We start from the raw sequence: 22,027 nt of genomic DNA, 5'->3' as shown, positions 1-22,027 counted from the left end.
GCCGAGCATGCAGGCGGCGGGAAGGGTGGTTGTATATGTATGTAATGTATGATTAGGGGGGTGTATCAGCGGCGGGTGTATGTATGATGTGTGCATATGTATGGTGTATGTGTCATGTGTATATGTGTATGGTGGCCGTGTGTGTATGATGTGGGGTGTATCAGCGGTGTATGTGTGTATGTAATGTATGGTATATATTTATGGTGTGAGTGTATGTGTATATACGTGTGTGTAATGTATGATGGGGGAGCAGCGGCGGGTGTATGTATGATATGGGGGCAGTGACCCGGTGTATGTATATGTGTATGATATGTGTACGCATGTATGTTTTGTACAGGGGCGGACTGACAAGTGCTGCTGCCAGTTACATAGTTAGTACGGTCGAAAAAAGACATATGTCCATCAAGTTCAACCAGGGAATTGAACGGTAGGGGCGCGGCGCGATATTGGGGAAGGGATGGGATTTTATATTTCTTCATAAGCATTAATGTTATTTTGTTCCAGGAATGTATCTTATCCTGTTTTAAAGCTGTTAATTTTTCCTGCTGTTACCAGTTCCTGAGGTAGACTGTTCCATAAGTTCACAGTTCTCATGGTAAAGAAGGCGTGTTGCCCCTTGAGACTAAACTTTTTCTTCTCCAGACGGAGGGAGTGCCCCCTCGTCCTTTGGGGGGGTTTAACCTGGAACAGTTTTTCTCCATATTTTTTGTATGGGCCATTTATATACTTATATACATTTATCATATCCCCTCTTAAACGTCTCTTCTCAAGACTAAACAATTGTAACTCCTTTAATCGCTCCTCATAGCTAAGATGTTCCATGCCCCATATTAGTTTAGTCGCGCGTCTCTGCACCCTTTCCAACTCTGCAGTGTCCCTTTTATGGACAGGTGCCCAAAACTGAACAGCATATTCCAGGTGAGGCCGTACCAATGCTTTATAAAGGGGGAGTATTATGTCCCTGTCCCTTGAGTCCATGCCTCTTTTTATACATGACAATATCCTGCCGGCTTTGGAAGCAGCAGCCTGACATTGCATGCTATTCTGTAGTCTGTGATCTACAAGTACACCCAGATCCTTCTCTACCAGTGACTCTGCCAGTTTAATCCCCCCCTAAGACATACGACGCATGCAGGTTATTAGTACCCAGATGCATAACTTTACATTTATCCACATTGAACCTCATTTGCCAAGTGGATGCCCAGACACTTAGTCTATCCAAGTCATCTTGTAACTTGTGCACATCCTCTATAGACTGTACTGTGCTACAAAGCTTGGTGTCATCTGCAAAGATAGAAACAGAGCTGTTAATACCATCCTCTATATCATTGATAAATAAATTAAACAACAGCGGGCCCAGTACTGAACCTTGGGGTACACCACTAATAACCGGGGACCAATCAGAGTACGAATCATTGACCACCACTCTCTGGGTACGATCCATGAGCCAGTGTTCAATCCAGTTACAAACTAAAATTTCCAAACCCAAAGACCTTAACTTACCTGTCAGACGTCTATGAGGGACAGTATCAAATGCTTTAGCAAAATCCAGAAACACTATATCCACAGCCATTCATCTGTCAAGGCTTCTACTCACCTCTTCATAAAAGCAAATTAGATTGGTTTGACAACTTCTATCCTTAGTAAACCCATGCTGGCTATCACTTATAATACTATTATCCCCTATGTATTCCTGTATGTAATCCCTTATAAGTCCTTCAAACAATTTACCCACAATGCACGTTAGACTTACCGGTCTATAGTTTCCTGGGGAAGACCTAGAGCCCTTTTTGAAGATTGGTACCACATTCGCCTTGCGCCAGTCCCTTGGCACAATACCAGACACCAGAGAATCTCTAAATATCATGAACAGGGGTACAGATAGTTGTGCTATCTAATTTTATTTTAGTGGCTTCTGGCCACCCGCACTAAATTGCACCCCCACAATCCCACCCCCTTCATACTCACCCTATGACCAAGAGCCCCACGGATGCACGCAAACACACCCAAACCAAAACTACAACTCCCAGCATGTTGCACCGTAACCTAATCTGTAAAACTAAAGTATAACATGCTGAGAGTTGTAGTTTTGGTTCGGGTCAGCTGCAGAGCCATAGGCTGTATCAGGGCATGCTGGGTGCTGTAGTTACTAACTGCAATTCCCAGTATTCATTGACACAGCCTATGGCTAAAGTGTAAAAATAAAAAAATAAATGCCCCTTTCCCAATAAAACACTCTATTATCATCTAAAATATAAAAAACTTCCAAATCTATACATAATAGGTATTGCCATGTCCGTGATAAACTGATTATGGTATTTATCCTGCCCGGTGAATACAGTAAAATAAAAACAAAAAGGAAATTTTGGTCCAATTGAAAGGTAGCATGAATCACAAAAATGGTACCAATAAAAAGTACAGCTTGTCCTGCAAAAACTAAGCCCTCTCACAATGGCGTTGGATGAAAAATAAAAAGTTTTGGCTGTCAGAACAAAAATAACATCATTTTTACCATACAGTGCCATAAGAGAAATAAAAAAAAAAACACCAGAAATTTTCCAATATTTCACAATATTTTGGAGTTTTTCACAAAAAATGCTGCATGAATCAACAAAGATTTACCACGAATATAAATCTCAGAACCACATTGCTAAGTATCACCACTTAAAGAGACAGTGAAAAATAACTTGGTGAAAAATATAGATTGCTGGGGGTCTGTGTGCTGACCCCCTGCGATCTCCTGAACAGGGCCCGGGCAGTTTGCTGGAAGGGGGCGTGCTGACCCCTGCACAGAGCACTGACCGACACGCCCATTTCATGCATCTTATAGAGATACATGGAGGGGGGGTGTCGGCCGCAGTACCCTGCGGGAGTTGGAACGGCCGCTTCCTGCAGAATGGGATAAGTTATTTTTTGCTGCACTGCTCCTTTAAGGTAAAAACAGGGCGGCGTCCTTAAGGGGTTAAACATGCTGTCCAAAGGCAGTTTTGTAAACCAAGTCTGGGCTGGTGTAGATTTGCGATGTTTTGAGGGGATTGTAACTTTTTTTTTTTTTCCCAATTGTGTGTGACGTTCCCACTTAATACATTTGTTACCACAGCAAAGTAAAAACTGATTTACGTTTGAAAGGTTGTTGGCAGTTTTTCGTGTATTGCAAAAAGTCGCAAAAAAAAAAAGCTTAGCTACAAATGCAACATCTCATGCTCCAGCTAATTGTAAGCAAAAAAAGCTTTAAAACTAATGATAAAGGTCACCCATTAACCGCTGGCTGCAAATGGACGTATATACACATCCATTCCTGAGCGGCTGGGGACGGTGATCGCATATCACCGGGCACCCGCCGCAGCTGTCAGGAGTGGAGCTGCTCTCCGATCCTGACGGTTAACCTCTGTGACAGTGTGCTCCCCCCTGTTTACCAACCCTGGCACCGCGACACAATCGCAGGTCGCTGTTGGTTGATGTTGCAGCAGGAGGTCAGATGATGACCTCCTGTCTGCCTGCTACGGAAGCCTGTGAGATCCAGGCACAGGCTGTACAGTGTGCAGCCGATCAGGTCATACTGTGCTGCAGTACAAATGTATTGCAGCATAGTATAACCTGTAAAAAGTGGGGTGAGGGGAGAAGTTTGTCGAAAGTATGAAGTAAAAAAAATTTAATAAAAATGCCCCTTTCCCAATAAAATCCCTGAATTATCATAAACACACAAATCATATACATAATAGGTATTGCCACGTCCATAATGATGTGTACTATAAAGCTACAATCTAAATTATCCCGCTCGGTGAACGCCGTAAAAAAAAAAGTGCCAAAAATTTGCCAATTTTAGCCGCAGAATGCCATATATAACGCGGGTGATGCAGTGAGTTTGCGTATCCCGCCGTATATATACCCACGGCATTCAGTCAAACACACCGCCCGCAGGTTAAACTTACCTGCTACGGAGGTCTCTGGCAGCAGGCAAGTCCTTCTTCAGGACCAGGAACCAATCAGATCTGGTCCCGTTCCAGGAGGCTCCTCATTGGTCCGGGGGTGGGCGTCCCGATGCAGCGGGTGATACGGAAGTGGCGGCGGCAGCAGCGATGTAGACGATTGCTGGTGATTGTCCCTCCAGCAGTTGCAAAAGTACAACTCCCAGCATGCCCAGACAGCTGTTTGTTGTCTGGGCATGCTGGGAGTTGTTTTGCAATGTTTGGAGACAATTATGTAGTGGTCTCATATGTTGGAAAACTCCCAGCATGCCAATTGCTGTCTGGGCATGCTGGGAGTTGTAGTTTTGCAACATCTGGAGGGCCACAGTTCAGGGATCACTATGTAGTGGTTTAATAATCCATATTTCGCTAAACTACAACTCCCAGCATGCCCAGACAGCCAATTGCTCTCGGGGCCTTTTGGGAGTTATTGTTTTGCAACATCTGGAGCATCACACTTTAGAGACCACTGGTCTGCTGCCTGCCCATAGCCTTTTATAGGGTGCAGTTTTTTTTTCGCACTCTTTTTGCGGCAGCATATGTAATCTGTGCTACCAGCGACTGTTCTATGCTGTGTGGCCAGACCCGTGTGTAGACTGCACTGATGGCTGATCAATGAATTATTACTGATCAGCACTTTTTTTTTTTCTATTTGGGGGGACAGTTTGCAGTCTGGCCACACAGTGCAGAACAGTCGATTATGGCACGCAAACCCCCACAAAAAAGCACAAAGAAAAACCCAGCATCCAAAATCACTGATCACCAATCAGTGCAGTCTGTACAGTGTTTACGGTCCAGCCACACGGCGCAGAACAGTCGCTAGTGGCATGGACCGCAAATGCTCCCCAAAAAGGGCAAAAAAATTAAACCTGCACCGCAAAAAAAAACCTACACCGCAAAAAAAAAGCCAACAGTAAAGCTACGTTTCTACTTTTTGGCCTGCGTTTTTTTTGTGTAAACTCCTGCGTCTGGCGTTTTTTTCTGGCGTTTTTTTCATTTGTGTGGAAATTGCATTTTTGGCCCCTTTGGTGTTTTTAAAAATTTGTTGGGTACCAAAAAAAAAGTAGATAAAAAAAGACGCAGTAGTGGTGGAAAAAATGTAGATAGCGAATGTAACGAATGTATCTTTTTTATAACAAAATTTATATTTTTGGTGCGGGCAGGGCACTAAAAATAGCCGACAATAATAAAAATGTAGTGTGTGTTTCACTTTTCTTTTTTATATTTTTTAGGTAGTACTACTACTCCCAGCATGGAACACACTGTTCAATGATGGGAGTAGTAGTTCCTGTACCAATAGACATATTGCTCTGGGTGTCACTCCTGACACCTGATGCGACCGTCCTTAGCAGAGATGCGGAGTGGCTCTATACAGTGCTGGCATTTCTGCACTATACTTCGGCCGGCCAGTGATGTGAATAGAACATCACTCATATTTTCCGCCCAGAGTGGGGATTGGCCAGATGGTGGCAGCCAATCACAGCTCTCAGCGGGAAATATGAATAAGTGGTCGGCCGGAGTACAGTCAGGACGGTTATGAGCCACTGATTTCTGGGTTTGTTGGCCGCCCAGGAATCCAATTGACACCACAGCCTTCACTGAAATGAACTTTACGTTTTTTTTTTTCTTCTGGCGTTCAAACAAACTTTTGCGGCCCAGCACCCCGGTGTTTTCTTGTGCACACGGCAGCATTTCTGTGGCAGATGTTTCTTTGGCGGAAATCCCATTGGCGGAGTGCGCAGTAAGCATAGACATGTCTCTTGTTTTTGTGGAGTCCACACAGAAATGCATTCCTTCCAAGCACTCATAGCGCCGGCATGTTCTGCCAGTGCTCCACTGTCGGTGATATTTCCACACAGAAATTTTCTGAGCGGACATTCCACCGTCTGAACATAGCTTCAGCTGCCCTTATGCAAATCACTAATTTAGGCCTCATGTGCATGGCTCTCACTCCGGAGCCCTGTTGTATTTCAAGGCAACAATTTAGGGCCACATATGGGGTATTTCTGTAGTTGGGAGAAATTGTTACAATTTTTTTTTCTCCTTTTTGGTACAATTTTCTTCTGAAAATGGGGCAACACCAGCATGTTAGTGTAAAAAAAATATATACCGTATACTGTACGTGACGTCACTCGTCATTGCGTAGCGCAGTGCATAGGAACGACGCAGGAGATGCCACACCGGAGCCAGAAGCAGCGCGGACCCTTCCCCGGCAACAGGTAATTATAAAACTGGGGATGGGGGAGGCAATGGGGCAGCGGTTCCGATAGCCAGGGGGAGAGAAGCGGCTGCGGCAGGGCTCTAGACCCCAGGAAAGGCAGGGGGAGAGAAGCGGGCAGCGACTGCCTCTCTCCCCCTGCTTTTCCTGGGGGCTTCTGCGGGGTCAGAAAAACCAGGGATGGGGGAGGCAATGGGGCAGCGGTGTCGGCAGTCCCTGGACCCCAGGATAGGCAGGGGCAGAGAAGCAGTCAGCGGCGGCGGTCTCTGGACCTGCAAAAGCTGCTGCAATTCATTGATTTAAAGTGCCCGCTTTAAAGGGGTACACAGGTGCTTAAACATCTTATCCCCTATCCAAAGGATAGGGGATAAGATGCCTGATCGCGGGAGTCCTGCCGCTGGGGACCCCCGGGATCATGTTCGCGGCACCCCGTTTGTAATCAGTGCCCGGAGCGTGTTCGCTCCGGGACTGATTACTGGCGACCGCAGGACCGGTGGCGTGTGACGTCACGCTCTGCCCCTCAATGCAAGCCTACGGGAGGTGATAGCTATCACGCCCCCTCCCATAGGCTTGCATTGAGGGGCGGAGCGTGACGTCACACGGGGGCGGAGGCGTGACGTCACACGCCAGTCCGCCCTGCGTTCGACCATAATCAGACCCGGAGCGAACACGCTCCGGATCTGATTACAAATGGGGTGCCGCGAGCATGATCCCGGGGGTCCCCAGCGGCTGGACTCCCGCGATCAGGCATCTTATCCCCTATCCTTTGGATAGGGGATAAGATGTTTAAGCCCCGGAGTACCCCTTTAAATCATTGAACTGCAGCGGCTTATCGGTGTATAACACACAGATAGACTTTAGGCTAAAAAATGTTGCCTAAAAAATGCGTGTTATAAGCCGATAAATACAGTATTTAAATATGCTCACTGCACCCCTTATTACATTCTGTGAGGGTTGTAGTTTCCGAATTGAGGTCACGTGGGGGGGGGGGTCCACTTTTCTGACACTGAGGGCTTTGTAATTGCACATGGCCCCCAACTTGAACTCCAGCAAAATTCTCTCTCCTAAAGCCCAGTGGCGCTCCTTCTGTTCTGAGCCATGTTGTGCTCCTGCAGAGCACCTCATGTCCACATATGGTGCGGCGCACTGACGTCATGCGCCGTGCAGCGCATAGCAACGACGCAGGGGACGCACGCCGGAGGCCTGCAGCAGCACGGACCCGACCCCGGCAACAGGTAATTATGCCACCGGGGATGGGGGGAGGCAACGGGGCAGCGGTGCCGGCAATAGGTGCCGCTGCCCCTTCTCTCCCCCTGGATGTCGGCGCCGCTTCTCTCCCCCTGGCTATCGGCGCCGGCACCGATAGTCAGGGGGACAGAACGGGCAGCGGCTCCAATAGCCAGGGGGAGAGAAGGGCCGGCAGCAGGGCTCTAGACCCCAGGAAAGGCAGGGGGAGAGAAGCGGGCAGCGACGGCCTCTCTCCTCCTGCCTTTCCTGGGGTGTATCGGGGTATACACGCGCACACACGCACCCTCATTTTACCATGGATATTTGGGTAAAAAACTTTTTTTACCCAAATATCCTTGGTAAAATTAGGGTGCGTGTTTATAGGCCGTTGCGTGGTATACCCCGATAAATACGGTTAAAAAAAAATTGGTATCGCCCCAGCGTTTTAGTGAATACATTTTTTTTTATTTTAAAGTCCAACATTAACAAATATTCATCAAACACCTGTGGAGTGTTAAGGCTCACTGTACCCCTTGTTCCTTGAAGGGTGTAGCTCCCAAATAGTATGCCATGTGGGGTGTTTTTTGCTGTTTCTAAATGTCAGCAAAATTCTCTCTCCAAAAGCTGAGTGCCCGCAGAGCACTTTACGTTCACATATGGGGTATTTCCATACTTGGAAGGAAAAGGGTTACAATTTTGGGTGTCTTTTTTTTTTTTTTTTTTCCCCTATTACACCTTGTGAAAATGGAAAAATTTGGGGTAACACCAGCATTTTAGTGAAAAAAAAAGAATTTTTCATTTTCAACTATAACGAAAATTCGTCAAACACCTGTGGGGTGTTAAGGCTCACTGTACCCAATGTTATGTTCCTTAACCCCTTAAGGACCAGGCCATTTTACACCTTAAGGACCGGAGCGTTTTTTGCAATTCTGACCACTGTCACTTTAAACATTAATAACTCTGGAATGCTTTTAGTTATCATTCTGATTCTGAGAGTTTTTTCGTGACATATTCTACTTTAACTTAGTGGTAAAATTTTATGGTATCTTGCATCCTTTCTTGGTGAAAAATCCCAAAATTTGATGAAAAAAATGAAAATTTTGCATTTTTCTAACTTTGAAGCTCTCTGCTTGTAAGGAAAATGGATATTCAAAATATATTTTTTTTGGGTTCACATATACAATATGTCTACTTTATGTTTGCATCATAAAATTGACAAGTTTTTACTTTTGGAAGACACCAGAGGGCTTCAAAGTTCAGCAGCAATTTTGAAATTTTTCCCAAAATTTTCAAACTCACTATTTTTCAGGAACCAGTTCAGTTTTGAAGTGGATTTGAAGAGTCTTCATATTAGAAATACCCCATAAAAGACCCCATTCTAAAAACTCCACCCCCCAAAGTATTCAAAATGACATTCAGTAAGTGTATTAAAGGAGTAGTCCAGTGGTGATTCAGTGGTGAGCAACTTATCCCCTATCCTAAGGATAGGGGATAAGTTGCAGATCGCGGGGGGTCCGACCGCTGGGGCCCCCTGCGATCTCCTGTACGGAGCCCCGACAGCCCGCTGGAAGGGGGCGTGTCGACCTCCGCACGAGGCGGCGGCCGACACGCCCCCTCAATACAACTCTATGGCAGAGCCGAAGCGCTGCCTTCGGCAATCTCCGGCTCTGCCATAGAGATGTATTGAGGGGGCGTGTCGGCCGCCGCCTCGTGCGGGGGTCGACACCCGCTATCTCGGCGGAGAGCCGGGGCCCCGTACAGAGAGATCGCAGGGGGCCCCAGCGGTCGGACCCCCGCGATCTCAAACTTATCCCCTATCCTTAGGATAGGGGATAAGTTTTTCACCACTGGACTACCCCTTTAACCCTTTAGGTGTTTCACAGGAATAGCAGCAAAGTGAAGGAGAAAATTCAAAATCTTCATTTTTTACACTCGCATGTTCTTGTAGACCCAATTTTAGAATTTTTGCAAGGGGTAAAAAGGAGAAAATTTTTACTTGTATTTGAAACCCAATTTCTCTCGAGTAAGCACATACCTCGTATGTCTATGTTAATTGTTCGGCAGGCGCAGTAGAGGGCTCAGAAGGGAAGGAGCGACAAATGGTTTTTGGTGGGCATGCCGCATTTAGGAAGCCCCTATGGTGCCAGGACAGCAAAAAAAAACACATGGCATACCATTTTGGAAACTAGACCCCTCAGGGAACGTAACAAGGTGTAAAATGAACCTTAACCCCTTAAGGACCGGGGGTTTTTCCGTTTTTGCATTTTCGTTTTTTGCTCCTTGCCTTTAAAAAATCATAACTCTTTCAAATTTGCACCTAAAAATCCATATGATGGCTTATTTTTTGCGCCACCAATTCTACTTTGCAATGACGTCAGTCATTTTGCCCAAAAATCTACGGTGAAGCGGGAAAAAAAATCATTGTGCGACAAAATTGAAGAAAAAACGCTGTTTTGTAACTTTTGGGGGCTTCCGTTTCTACGTAGTACATTTTTCGGTAAAAATGACACCTTGTCTTTATTCTGTAGGTCCATACGGTTAAAATAATACCCTACTTATATAGGTTGGATTTTGTGGGACTTCTGGAAAAAATCATAACTACATGCAGGAAAATTTATACGTTTAAAATTGTCATCTTCTGACCCCTATAAATTTTTTATTTTTCCGTGTATGGGGCGGTATGAGGGCTCATTTTTTGCGCCGTGATCTGAAGTTTTTAACGGTACCATTTTTGCATTGATAGGACTTATTGATCGCTTTTTATTCATTTTTAAATGATATAAAAAGTGACCAAAAATGCACTATTTTGGACTTTGGATTTTTTTTGCGCGCACGCCATTGACAGAGCGGTTTAATTAATATCTTTTTATAATTCGGACATTTCCGCACGCGGGATACCATATATGTTTATTTTTATTTACACTGTGTTTTTCTTTTTATTGGAAAAGGGGGGTGATTCAAACTTTTAATAGGGGAGGAATTAAATGATCTTTATTCACTTCAACCAGTGATCAACGATTCTGCCGCATGACTGCTCATGCCTGGATCTCAGGCACTGAGCAGTCATTCGGCGATCGGACAGCGAGGAGGCAGGTAGGGGCCCTCCCGCTGTCCTGTCAGCTGTTCGGGATGCCGCGATTAGCCGCGGCTATCCCGAACAGCCCAACTGAGCTAGCCAGCCACTTTCGGTTTTACTTTCAGCTCTGAGTGCGTGGCTAAAGGGTTAATAGCGTGTGGCGCCGCGATCGGCGCTGCGCGCTATTAGAGGCGGGTCCCGGCTTCATTATGACGCCAGGCCCGCCGTGATATGACGCGGGGTTACTGTGTAACCCCGCGTTATATCAGAAGAGCAGGACCAAGGACGTACCGGTACGTCCTTGGTCCTTAAGGGGTTAATACCCTACAGGTGATTCACGACTTTTGCATATGTAAAAAAAATAATATATATTTTTTACCTAAAATGCTTGGTTTCCCAAAAATTTTACATTTTTAAAAAGGGTAATAGCAGAAAATACCCCCCAAAATTTGAAGCCCAATTTCTCCCGATACAGAAAACACCTCGCATGGGGGTGAAAAGTGCTCTGCTGGCGCACTACAGGTCTCAGAAGAGGAGTCACATTTAGCTTTTTTGAAGGAAATTTTGCTCTGGGGGCATGCCGCATTTAGGAAGCCCCTATGGTGCCAGAACAGCAAAAAAAAAAACACATGGCATACCGTTCGGGGAACGTAACAAGGGGTAACGTGAACCTTAATGCCCTACAGGTGTTTCACGACTTTTGCATATGTAAAAAAATATATATATATTTTTACCTAAAATGCTTGGTTTCCCAAAATTTTTACATTTTTAAAAAGGGTAATAGCAGAAAATACCCCCCATAATTTGTAACACAATTTCTCCCAAGTACGGCAATACCCCATATGTGGCCCTAAACTGTTGCCTTGAAATACGACAGGGCTCCAAAGTGAGAGCGCCATGCGCATTTGAGGCCTAAATTAGGGACTTGCATAGGGGTGGACATAGGGGTATTCTACGCCAGTGATTCCCAAACAGGGTGCCTCCAGCTGTTGTAAAACTCCCAGCATGCCTAGACAGTCAACAGCTATCTGGCAATACTGGGAATAGTTGTTTGGCAACAGCTGGAGGCTCCGTTTTGGAAACAGTGGCGTACCAGACGTTTTTCATTTTTATTGGGGAGGGGAGGGGGGCTGTATAGGAGTATGTGTATACGTAGTGTTTTTTACTTTTTATTTTATTTTGTGTTAGTGTAGTGTATTTAGGGTACAGTCGCACGGGCGGGGGTTCACAGTAGTTTCTCGCTGGCAGTTTGAGCTGCGACAGAAATTTTGCCGCACCTCAAACTTGCAGCCGGATACTTACTGTAATCCTCCGCCCATGTGAGTGTACCCTGTACATTCACATTGGGGGGGGGGGGGGTGGACATCCAGCTGTTGCAAAATTACAAATCCCAGCATGTACGGTCTCAGTGCATGCTGGGAGTTGTAGTTTTGCAACCGCTGGAGGCTCCGTTTTGGAAACAGTGGTGTACCAGATGTTTTTCATTTTTATTGGGGTGGGGGGCTGTGTAGGGGTATGTGTATACGTAGTGTTTTTTACTTATTTTATTGTGTGGTAGTGTAGTGTAGTGTTTTTAGGGTACAGTCGCACGGGCGGGGGTTCACAGTAGTTTCTCGCTGGCAGTTTGAGCTGCGGCAGAAATTTTGCCGCACCTCAAACTTGCAGCCGGATACTTACTGTAATCCTCCGCCCATGTGAGTGTACCCTGTACGTTCACATTGGGGGGGGGGAAACATCCAGCTGTTGCAAAACTACAACTCCCAGCATGTACGGTCTATCAGTGCATGCTGGGAGTTGTAGTTTTGCAACAGCTGGAGGCACACTGGTTGTGAAACACAGAGTTTGGTAACAAACTCAGTGTTTTGCAACCAGTGTGCCTTCAGCTGTTGCAAAAGCTACAACCCCCAGCATGTACGGACAGCGGAAGGGCATGCTGGGGATTGTAGTTATGCAACAGCTGGAGACACACTGGTTTGCTACTTAACTCAGTGGGCCTTCAGCTGTTGCAAAACTACAACTCTCAGCAGTCACCGACAGCCAACGGGCATGCTGGGAGTTGTAGTTATGCAACCACCAGATGCACCACTACAACTCCCAGCATGCACTTTAGCTGATTGTGCAAGCTGGGAGTTGTAGTTATACAACAGCTGAAGGTACACTTTTCCATAGAAAGAATGTGCCTCCAGCTGTTGCAAAACTATAAGTCCCAGCATGCCCATAAGGGAATGCTGGGAGTTGTGGTGGTCTGCCTCCTGCTGTTGCATAACTACAGCTCCCAGCATGCCCTTTTTGCATGCTGGGAGCTGTTGCTAAGCAACAGCAGGAGGCTGTCACTCACCTCCAACAATCCTCGCCGCACAGGTCAGTCCCTCGTCGTCGCCGCCGCTGCTCCTGGGGCCCCGATCCCAACAGGGACGCCGGGGATCGGGGTCCCCAGCACCCGGGGTGCACGTCCCGCACCCGCTCACGTCCTCCGGAAGAGGGGCGGAGCGGGTTGCGGGAGTGACACCCGCAGCAGGCGCCCTGATTGGTCGGCCGGTAATCCAGCCGACGAATCAGGGCGATCGTGAGGTGGCACCAGTGCCACCTCACCCCTGCTTGCTCTGGCTGTTCACTGGAGACCCGATTGACCCGGAATCCGCCGCAGATCGCTGGACTGAATTGTCCAGCGATCTGCGGCCATCGCCGACATGGGGGGGGGGGGCATAATGACCCCCCTGGGCGATATGCCCCGATGCCTGCTGAACGATTTCAGCAGGCATCGGGCACCGGCTCCGCTCCAGATGGTTGCGGGGGGCCGGTAAAACACATGACGTTCTCATACGTCATGTGTCCTTAAGGACTCGGAAATGGAGACGTATGAGAACGTCATGTGTCCTTAAGGGGTGTAGTTTTCCAAATAGTGTGCCATGTAGGGTTGTGTTTTTTGCTGTTCTGGCACTATGTTGGCTGTTGGCTTTCTAAATGCGAAATGCCCCCAAAACCATTTCAGCTAAATTCTCTCTCCAAAATCCCATTGTCTCTCCTTCCCTTCTGAGCCCTGTAGTGCAGCCACAGAACACTTTACATCCACATATGAGGTATTTCCTTACTCAAAAAAAATTGATTAAAAAGATTTGGTGGGCTTTTTCTCCTTTTAACACTTGTAAAAATGGAAAAAAGGGGCAACAATAACATGGAGATTTTGAGTTTTCTCATCACCTTTGCTGCTATTTCTGAATGTCATTTTGAATACTTTGAGGGGGGCAGTTTCTATAATGGGGTCATATATGGGCCCGATTCCTCACAGAAAGGCCCCTCAAATCCACTTCAAACTGAACTGGCCCCTGAAATTTAGAAATTTTCATGAATATTTGGAAAATTGCTGCTATACTTTGAAGCCCTATAATGTCTTCAAAAAGTAAAAAAAACTTCAACTTTATGATGCCAACATAAAGTAGACATATTGTTTATGTGAATCAATATATAATTTATTTGGAATGTCCATTTTCCTTACAAGCAGAGAGCTTCAAAATTAGAAAAATGCAAAATTTTCATAAAATCTTGGATTTTTTAACCAAGAAATTATGCAAGTATCGACGGAAATTTACCACTATCTCAAAGTAGAATGTCACGAAAAAAACATCTCGGAAATTCATAGTTAAAAGCAACTCAGTTATTAATGAATAAAGTGGCAGTGGTCAGATTTTCAAAAAATGGCTGTGTCCTTAAGGTCAAAATAGGCTTCGTCCTTAACCCCTTAAGGACTCACAGAATTTTTTTTTTTTTACATTTTCTTTTTTCTCTCCTCTCCTTTAAAAAATCATAACTTATATTTTCATCCACAGACTAGTATGAGGGCTTGTTTTTTGCGGGACCAGTTGTCCGTTGTAATGCCATCACTCACTTTATCATAAAATGTATGGCGCAACCAAAAAAATACTATTTGTGTGGGGAAATTAAAAAGAAAACCGCAATATTGCACATTTTTGGAAGGTTTCGTTTTCACGCCGTACAATTTACAGTAAAAATTACTTTTTTTTTAATCTATGGCTCAATACGATTAAAATGATACCCATGATAACATACTTTTCTATTACTATTGTGCTTAAAAGTCGCAAACTTTTTAACCAAATTAGTACGTTTAAAATCCCCCTATTTTGTAGACCTATAACTTTTTTTTCTTCCGTATAAGCGGCGGTATGAGGGCTCATTTTTTTTTTGCGCCGTGATCTGTACTTTTTATTGATACCCGTATTTGCTTACATAAAAGCTTTAATACATTTTTTATAAAAAAATTTTGGGGAATAAAGTTATAAAAAAAGGCATCAATTTTGGTCTTTTATGTTCACGCCGTTCACCGTACTTGTATCATTAACATTATATTTGAATAGTTCGGATATTTACGCACGCGACGATACCAAATATGTATATAACATTTTTTGAAATAGGGAAAATGGGACAATTTACTTTTCTAATGGGGGAGTTTTATTATTTTTTTTTTATTTTACATTTATTTATACGCTTTAATAGTCCCCATAGGGGACTATTTATAGCAATCATTCAATTGCTAATACTGTTCAGTGCTATGCATAGGACATAGCACTGATCAGTATTATCGGTCATCTTCTGCACAGTCTGCTCAATCTCAGACCAGAGCAGTAGACTCCCGGAAGGCAGCGGATGCAGGTGAGGGGACATCCGTCTGCCGTTCTGGATGATCGGATCGCTGTGGCAGCACTGCGGGCGATCCGATCATCCATTTTAGTGTCTGCAATGCTGCAGATGCCGTCATCTGTATTGATCACTGCATCTGAAGGGTTAATGGCGGACATCCGCGCTATCGCGGATGTCTGCCATATCCGGTGGGTCCCTGGCTGCTATCAGCAGCTGTTACCTGCCGTGCATGACCCCAGCATCGTTCAGATGCTCGCAGTTATGCATAGGATGTAAATGTACATCCTGGTGTGTTAAAAGAGTACTCCTTTACCCGTGGAGCGCCACTACAGCTGATCGGTCCTCCGGTCCATCTTCTTCATACTTCCGTGTGTAACGAAGCGTCACATGGCGCTCAGCCTATTGCTGGCCGCTGTGATGTTCCGCCTCGGCCGGCGATAGGCTGAGTGATATGTGACTCTTCGTTACACACGGCAGTATGAACAAGATGGACCGATCAGCTGTAGTGGCGCTCCGGGGGAACCCAGGAAGGTGAGAGATGGTTCATTTTTATTGCAGCCCGGGCAGGGCGGAGCGACTCCTTTAAATGGGCACTGTCACCAACTTTATTTTTTGATATGTTGTAGTACTTATGTATGGGCTAGCAAAAAAAATAACAAATAGGATGGTGGGAGCTACCCTTTAAGTACATTTACGTCCTGTGTCGTTAAGGGGTTTAATACAAATAGCGGAATAAAAAAGATCAAAAGGTAGCATGTATCACAAAATTATACCAATAAAAAGTACAGCTTGTCCTGGAAAAAATAAGCCCTCACTCAATGTCGTCAGACGAAAAATGAAAAAGTTACGGCTATCGGAACATAACACAAAAAGGAAAAAAATTATTTTGCTCAGAAAAAGGAAAGAACATAAAAATCTATATAAAATGGGTTTCCTTCGGATAGCGGATGCACTACAGATGTCCTTTTAGGGGTTAATTACAGACAAAAACATCTTATCCCCTTTCGAAAGGATAGGGTATAAGACGTCTGATCGCGGGGGACCTGCTGCTGGGACCCCTCCCCCGCGATCTCCCTGCAGCAGCCTGCATTCTATGCGTAGCTGCGTCTGAAGTTTTGGAATCCGCCGGGCTTCCGAGATGGTCATGTCACGCCACGCCCCTCCATTCATTTCTATGGGAGGGGCGTGGCCCAATTATTTTTTTCCCTCGCCTTTTAAAACTTTGTAATGACCTCATACTCCGGTGTTAAACATATATATTTTTTTTTTTTAAATTAACTGGTGCCAGAAAGTTAAACAGATTTGTAAATGACTTCTGTTAAAAAATCTTTACCCTTCCAGTACTTATTGACAGCTGTATGCTACAGAGAAAATTCTTTTCTTTTTGAATTTCTTTTTTGTCTTGTCCACAGTGCTCTCTGACACCTGTATAGTGTATTTATGGATAATACTGTACTTAGTATAGTCCTAATAACCATACATGTGAGTGTACAAAATGTAGATTATACTTTGTTTTGTACCCTTAGGTCAGGAGAGTGGAAATAAATAAATAAAAAAAACACACACAAAAAAAATGGGAGCACAATCTACTTGTCCTCATCAGAATCCAATTGTCCTGGTACACAAAATTATGTAAATTAGGTCTTTATTATTAAAAACTTACTAGGAACACCTTATATACTTTAACCCCTTAAGGCCCAGGTCAATTTTCGTTTTCCTCCTTGCCCTACGCTAGCCAGAGCTCTTATTTTATTTTTCCATCTACAAACCCAAATAAGGACTCTTTTTTTTTTTTTTTTTTTTTTTTTTTTTTTTTTTTTTTTGCGAGACCCATTGTACTTTAGGTCGGCCTGATTACAGCAATACATCATTTGTTTAGTTTCAGTCATGTGTTACTAATTTAACCCCTTAACGACATAGGGTGTAAATGTATGTGCTGGTGGCCTGCACTTAACGCACCAGGACGTACATTTACGTCCTATACATGACTCGGGCACCGGAACGGTGCTCGCGGCAGGTCCCGGCTGCTATCAGCAGCCATGGACCTGCCGATAATGGTCACTATCAATACAATACAGATCTCAGCAATGTGGCACTTTAAATGGATGATCAGATTTCTCGCCGCACTGCCACAGAGGTCCAATCATCCAAAATGGCAGACAGAAGTCACCTTACCTGCTGTGAAAGTGAAAAGCTCTTCCCCCAGTAAAGAATTAAATGGCCCCTTTTTCCCATTTTACCCCCCCCCCCCAAAAGTAATTTAACCCCTTAAGGACTCAGACCATTTTGGCCTTAAGGACTCAGACAATTTAATTTTTAAGTTTTCATTTTTTCCTCCTCGCCTTCTAAAAATCATAACTCTTTTATATTTTCATCCACAGACTAGTATGAGGGCTTGTTTTTTGCGCGACCAGTTGTCCTTTGTAATGACATCACTCATTATATCATAAAATGTATGGCGCAACCAAAAAACACTATTTTTGTGGGGAAATTAAAACGAAAAACGCAATTTTGCTAATTTTGGAAGGTTTCGTTTTCAAGCCGTACAATTTATGGTAAAAATGACGTGTTCTTTATTCTGAGGGTCAATACGATTAAAATGATACCCATTATTACATACTTTTATATTATTGTCGCGCTTAAAAAAAATCACAAACTTTTAACCAAATTAGTACGTTTATAATCCCTTTATTTTGATGACCTCTAACTTTTTTTATTTTTCCGTGTAAGCGGCGGTATGGGGGCTCATTTTTTGCGCCATGATCTGTACTTTTTTTTTTGATACCACATTTGCATATAAAAAACTTAATACATTTTTTATAATTTTTTAAAATAAAATGTATTAAAAAAGTAGGAATTTTTTCTCGTTCACGCCGTTCACCGTACGGGATCATTAACATTTTATTTTAATAGTTCGGACATTTACGCATGCGGCGATACCAAATATGTCTATAAAAAATGTTTTTTACGCTTTTTGGGGGTAAAATAGGAAAAAACGGACGTTTTACTTTTTTATTGGGGGAGGGGATTTTTCACTTTTTTTTTACTTTTACATTTTTTTACATTTTTTTTTTTTACACTTGAATAGTCCCCATAGGGGACTATTCATAGCAATACCATGATTGCTAATACTGATCTGTTCTATGTATAGGACATAGAACAGAGCAGTATTATCGGTCATCTTCTGCTCTGGTCTGCTCGATCACAGACCAGAGCAGGAGACGCCGGGAGCCGGACGGAGGAAGGTGAGGGGACCTCCGTGCGGCGTAATGAATGATCGTATCCCCGCAGCAGTGCTGAGGGCGATCCGATCATTCATTCAAATCGCGCACTGCCGCAGATGCCGGGATCTGTATTGATCCCAGCACCTGAGGGGTTAATGGTGGACGCCCGCTATACCGGTCGGGCCCCTCCCCCACCCTCTGAGTCAATAAAAAAAATTAAACTTACCCGTAATGGGGGTGGTTCGGGCCATCCATCCTTCCTGTAGTGTCTGGCGGCATTCCGGGTGGAGGGTGAACTGGTCTGGGCTGTCCTTCTCCGGGGGTCATCTTCTCCACTCCGGGCAGGCATCGGCCTAGTAACGCAGCATAGACGCCGCTGCGCAGTGACATCAGGTGCATTGCTGCGCACAGGCGTCGCTGCGCAGCGGCGTCTATGCTGCGTTACTAGGCCGGAGCCTGCCCGGAGTGGAGAAGATGACCCCCGGAGAAGGAGTACAGCCCGGACCGGTTCACCCTCCACCCGGAATGCCGCCGGACACTACAGGAAGGAAGGATGGCCCAGACCACTCTGACAGGCAGGGGGAGAGAAGCGGGTGGCGGCGGCGGCGGCGGCCTATGGCACCGCAAAAGCCACTGCAGTGCATTGATTTAAAGCGCCCACTTTAAATCAATGATCTGCAGTGGTGTCGCGGGGGGATAAATAGCCGATAACTTATACCGAAATATCGGTATAAGTTATCGGCTATCGGCCCTAACCTCCACCGATTATCGGTATCGGCCCTAAAAAAACAGATATCGGTCGATCCCTAATTTATAAGCGATGTTCATACATAGTGGTAAATTTCAGGTGAATTCCGCTACAAATTGCATGTTGAAGATTAGTTTTATTGGGAATCCCATTGTTTTAATATGTTACATTTTTCTGGCTTGGATTCACACATCCACATGCAGAAAGAAATGTTTCTAGATGCAGATTCTATGCAGAAAACACTCCCGGTAGCTTAGACAAACTTATCCCACTCCTGGCTGCAGAAAAAAACCACAGCATTAAAGAGGTGCTCCAGTGGAAAACTATTTTATTTTTTATTTTTTTACTCCACTGGTGCCAGAGAGTTAAACAGATTTGTAAATTGCTTTTATTTAAAAAATCTTAACCCTTCCAGTACTTATCAGCTGCTGTATGCTCCACAGGAAGTTCTTTTCTTTTTGAATTTCTTTTCTGACTAAGCAAAGTGCTCTCTGCTGAATAGAATTTACAAATATATTTAACTTTCTGGCACCAGTTGATTAAAAAAAATAAAATAAAAAATAAGTTTTCCACTGGAGTACCCCTTCAAGGCTATGTTCACATGCCAGAATTTCTGCATGAATTTACAGCCAATACCTTAATGGGATTCACGCTGTCCCATTCACCCAGTAGATTTTCTGCTGCAGAATTTCCGCTACAAGAATTCCATTGAAGTGAATTGGCTACAAATTCTGTGCAGAAATTCAGCCGTGTGAACATAGCCTAAAAATCTGCGGCAGAAATCCCAGGCAATGCCACAGGTCAGTGACAATGTTTTCCATTGCAAAGGCAATGGAGAGAAGTCTATTGCCCCATAGTATCTGCCAACTGTAGGGCTCTTCTTAAGGCCGGTTTTACACGGCAGAATGTCCGCATAGACATTTTACAAACTTCGGGTACATTTCCATGCAGACTCTGCAGAAACATTGAACATGTTTAAAGGGGTATTCCAAAAACATCTTATCCCCTATCCAAAGGATAGGGCATAAGATGTCTGATCGCGGGGGACCCGCCGCTGGGACCCCCACGCGATCTCCCTGCAGCAGGAGGGGGCGTAACGGCCGCAGCGCCCCCCCCCCCCCCCTCCCATAGAAATGAATGGAGGGGGTGTGACATCACGTCCCCGTCTCGGAAGCCTGGAGCTTTCAGAAAAAGCAGACGCAGCCATGCGTAGAATGCAGGCTGCTGCAGGGAGATCACGGGGGGTCCCAGCGGTGGGCCCCCTGCGATCAGACATCTTATGCCCTATCCTTTGGATAGGGGATAAGATGTTTTTGGCCGGAATACCCCTTTAATGTTTTTGCAGACACTGGAATCAGGATATCCGCGCCAGAAATTCTGCTCTGCATCGTGCAATGGAATCCCATTAAAATCGATGGGACTCTGCTGCTGCAAAATTTCTGTGCAGCGGAATTCTGCCTGGAAATCCTGCCATGTGAACGTAGCCTTAGACAGTTGTTTTCTTTTATATACAGTTTAGACTGGGGAGAGTCCTAAAGTGGAGATAAAATATACATGTCTTGTGTGGAAACTGGAATGTATCAGAAAAATACCTGATGTTGCTCCTGAGGTTGAATATTAGGTAAGTGCAGCAGTGTTGTCCTCTGTAGACAAAGCACTTTTCATGTTTTCTTGCCTTGTAGCCTTATGAGGAGGTTTAGTAGTAGCAGATGTTTGGAGTAGTAGCTGTGGGGATTTTCAGGTGGTTTACACACAGGCGTAAGATTTAGGGAAGTCTTCTCTTTAGTTCAGGGGATTCTAACGTCGGGTGGCTGTACGTGAAGGGATGTAGGTTGCCATCTCTGGGGTTACCAGGCATTAGTCAGGGTTTATATGTTGGGACATTAGGTTTGGTGTGGTAGGATATGTTTTACTATTTCATTAACAAGAAGTCTCAATTGTTAGTTGCAGTTTTGGAGTTTCTCTTCCTGTGCTCTTGTGGCATTTTCATATTTAGTATTGCGGTAGGCATGCACCCTATGGGTTCATATGAGGCATCTGTGCAGTATGTGTGCTTTCCTGCTTCACTCAGAATTCAATAGATGTGAATGGAAAATATGGATCTTCATTGGTTGCTGCCCATTCACTCTTGTTGTGTTAGAGTTCTGGGTGTCTCTTAAGTGACACATAAAGTACAAATAAAGTGCTTTCCTGGCTAAGTCTGAGGTCATCCTCTAAATTGAATTAAGTGACATTATGTTTATTATCGCTCTTGCAGTTGCAGAGTCATCGAATTCAGCTGAATTAGTGATCCGTCCCCTCACTGATCCCAGCACCACAGAAACAACATGGATGGGATGAGGTAACTGCAGACGTGCGACCAGAACCACATTTCAATGGATACGAAGTACAAAGAAGATCTCTTCAGAAAATATGTACAGTTTCACGAATCCAAGCTGGAAGCATCAGATAGTAAGCAGCGAGCAGTCAGTGATGAGTACCTCCGTACTGCCGCCTCAGCCTTACTCAGCCTGCCGAAAATTGATCCCATTTATAGATTCCGGCTGATCAGATTTTACGAAGTCTGTGAAAACTCATTGAAAACCTTGCGGACATCCAATCTACGTTCACTTCACAATGCGGCAGCTATGCTGGAGACGATTGGTATTAATCTATTTCTTTATCCCTGGAAGAAAGAGTACAAAAATATTAAGGTAAGAACTGACCCGTTGGACCCCATAAGTGTAAGGGTATGTCATCACAATGGAATTGCTGCGGTGGAATCTCTGTGCGGAATTCCGCACAGAAATCAATGGGATTCTTCTGCATTATTCACGGTGTCCGCAGAAAGAATAGACATTCTAGTCTATTCTTTCTGCGGAGTCTGCATGGAAATGCATTGCTGAGCGGTCCTAGCACCAGTATATTCTG

General features: G+C 44.7%; 1 protein-coding gene across 5 annotated transcripts in view; it reads left to right on the top strand.

Moving 5' to 3' along the window:
- Window positions 1-22,027, top strand: part of SPATA2 (spermatogenesis associated 2) — a 35,008-nt gene that overhangs the window by 9,267 nt on the left and 3,714 nt on the right. For 3 of the 5 annotated variants that reach the window (XM_056547449.1, XM_056547452.1, XM_056547453.1), the window contains exon 2: window positions 21,381-21,810. In XM_056547449.1, coding sequence (XP_056403424.1) covers window positions 21,493-21,810 — 318 coding nt within the window. In that variant the 5' untranslated portion in view covers window positions 21,381-21,492. Of the gene's footprint in view, window positions 1-21,374; window positions 21,811-22,027 lie in introns of all 5 variants that reach the window. The other 2 variants (XM_056547451.1, XM_056547450.1) reach the window with 1 other exon arrangement.

Source organism: Hyla sarda, chromosome 12 (genome assembly GCF_029499605.1).
Source record: "Hyla sarda isolate aHylSar1 chromosome 12, aHylSar1.hap1, whole genome shotgun sequence".
NCBI lineage: Eukaryota > Metazoa > Chordata > Amphibia > Anura > Hylidae > Hyla > Hyla sarda.
The sequence above is the reverse complement of the archived record's forward strand: the minus strand, read 5'-3'. Positions and strand labels throughout refer to the sequence as shown.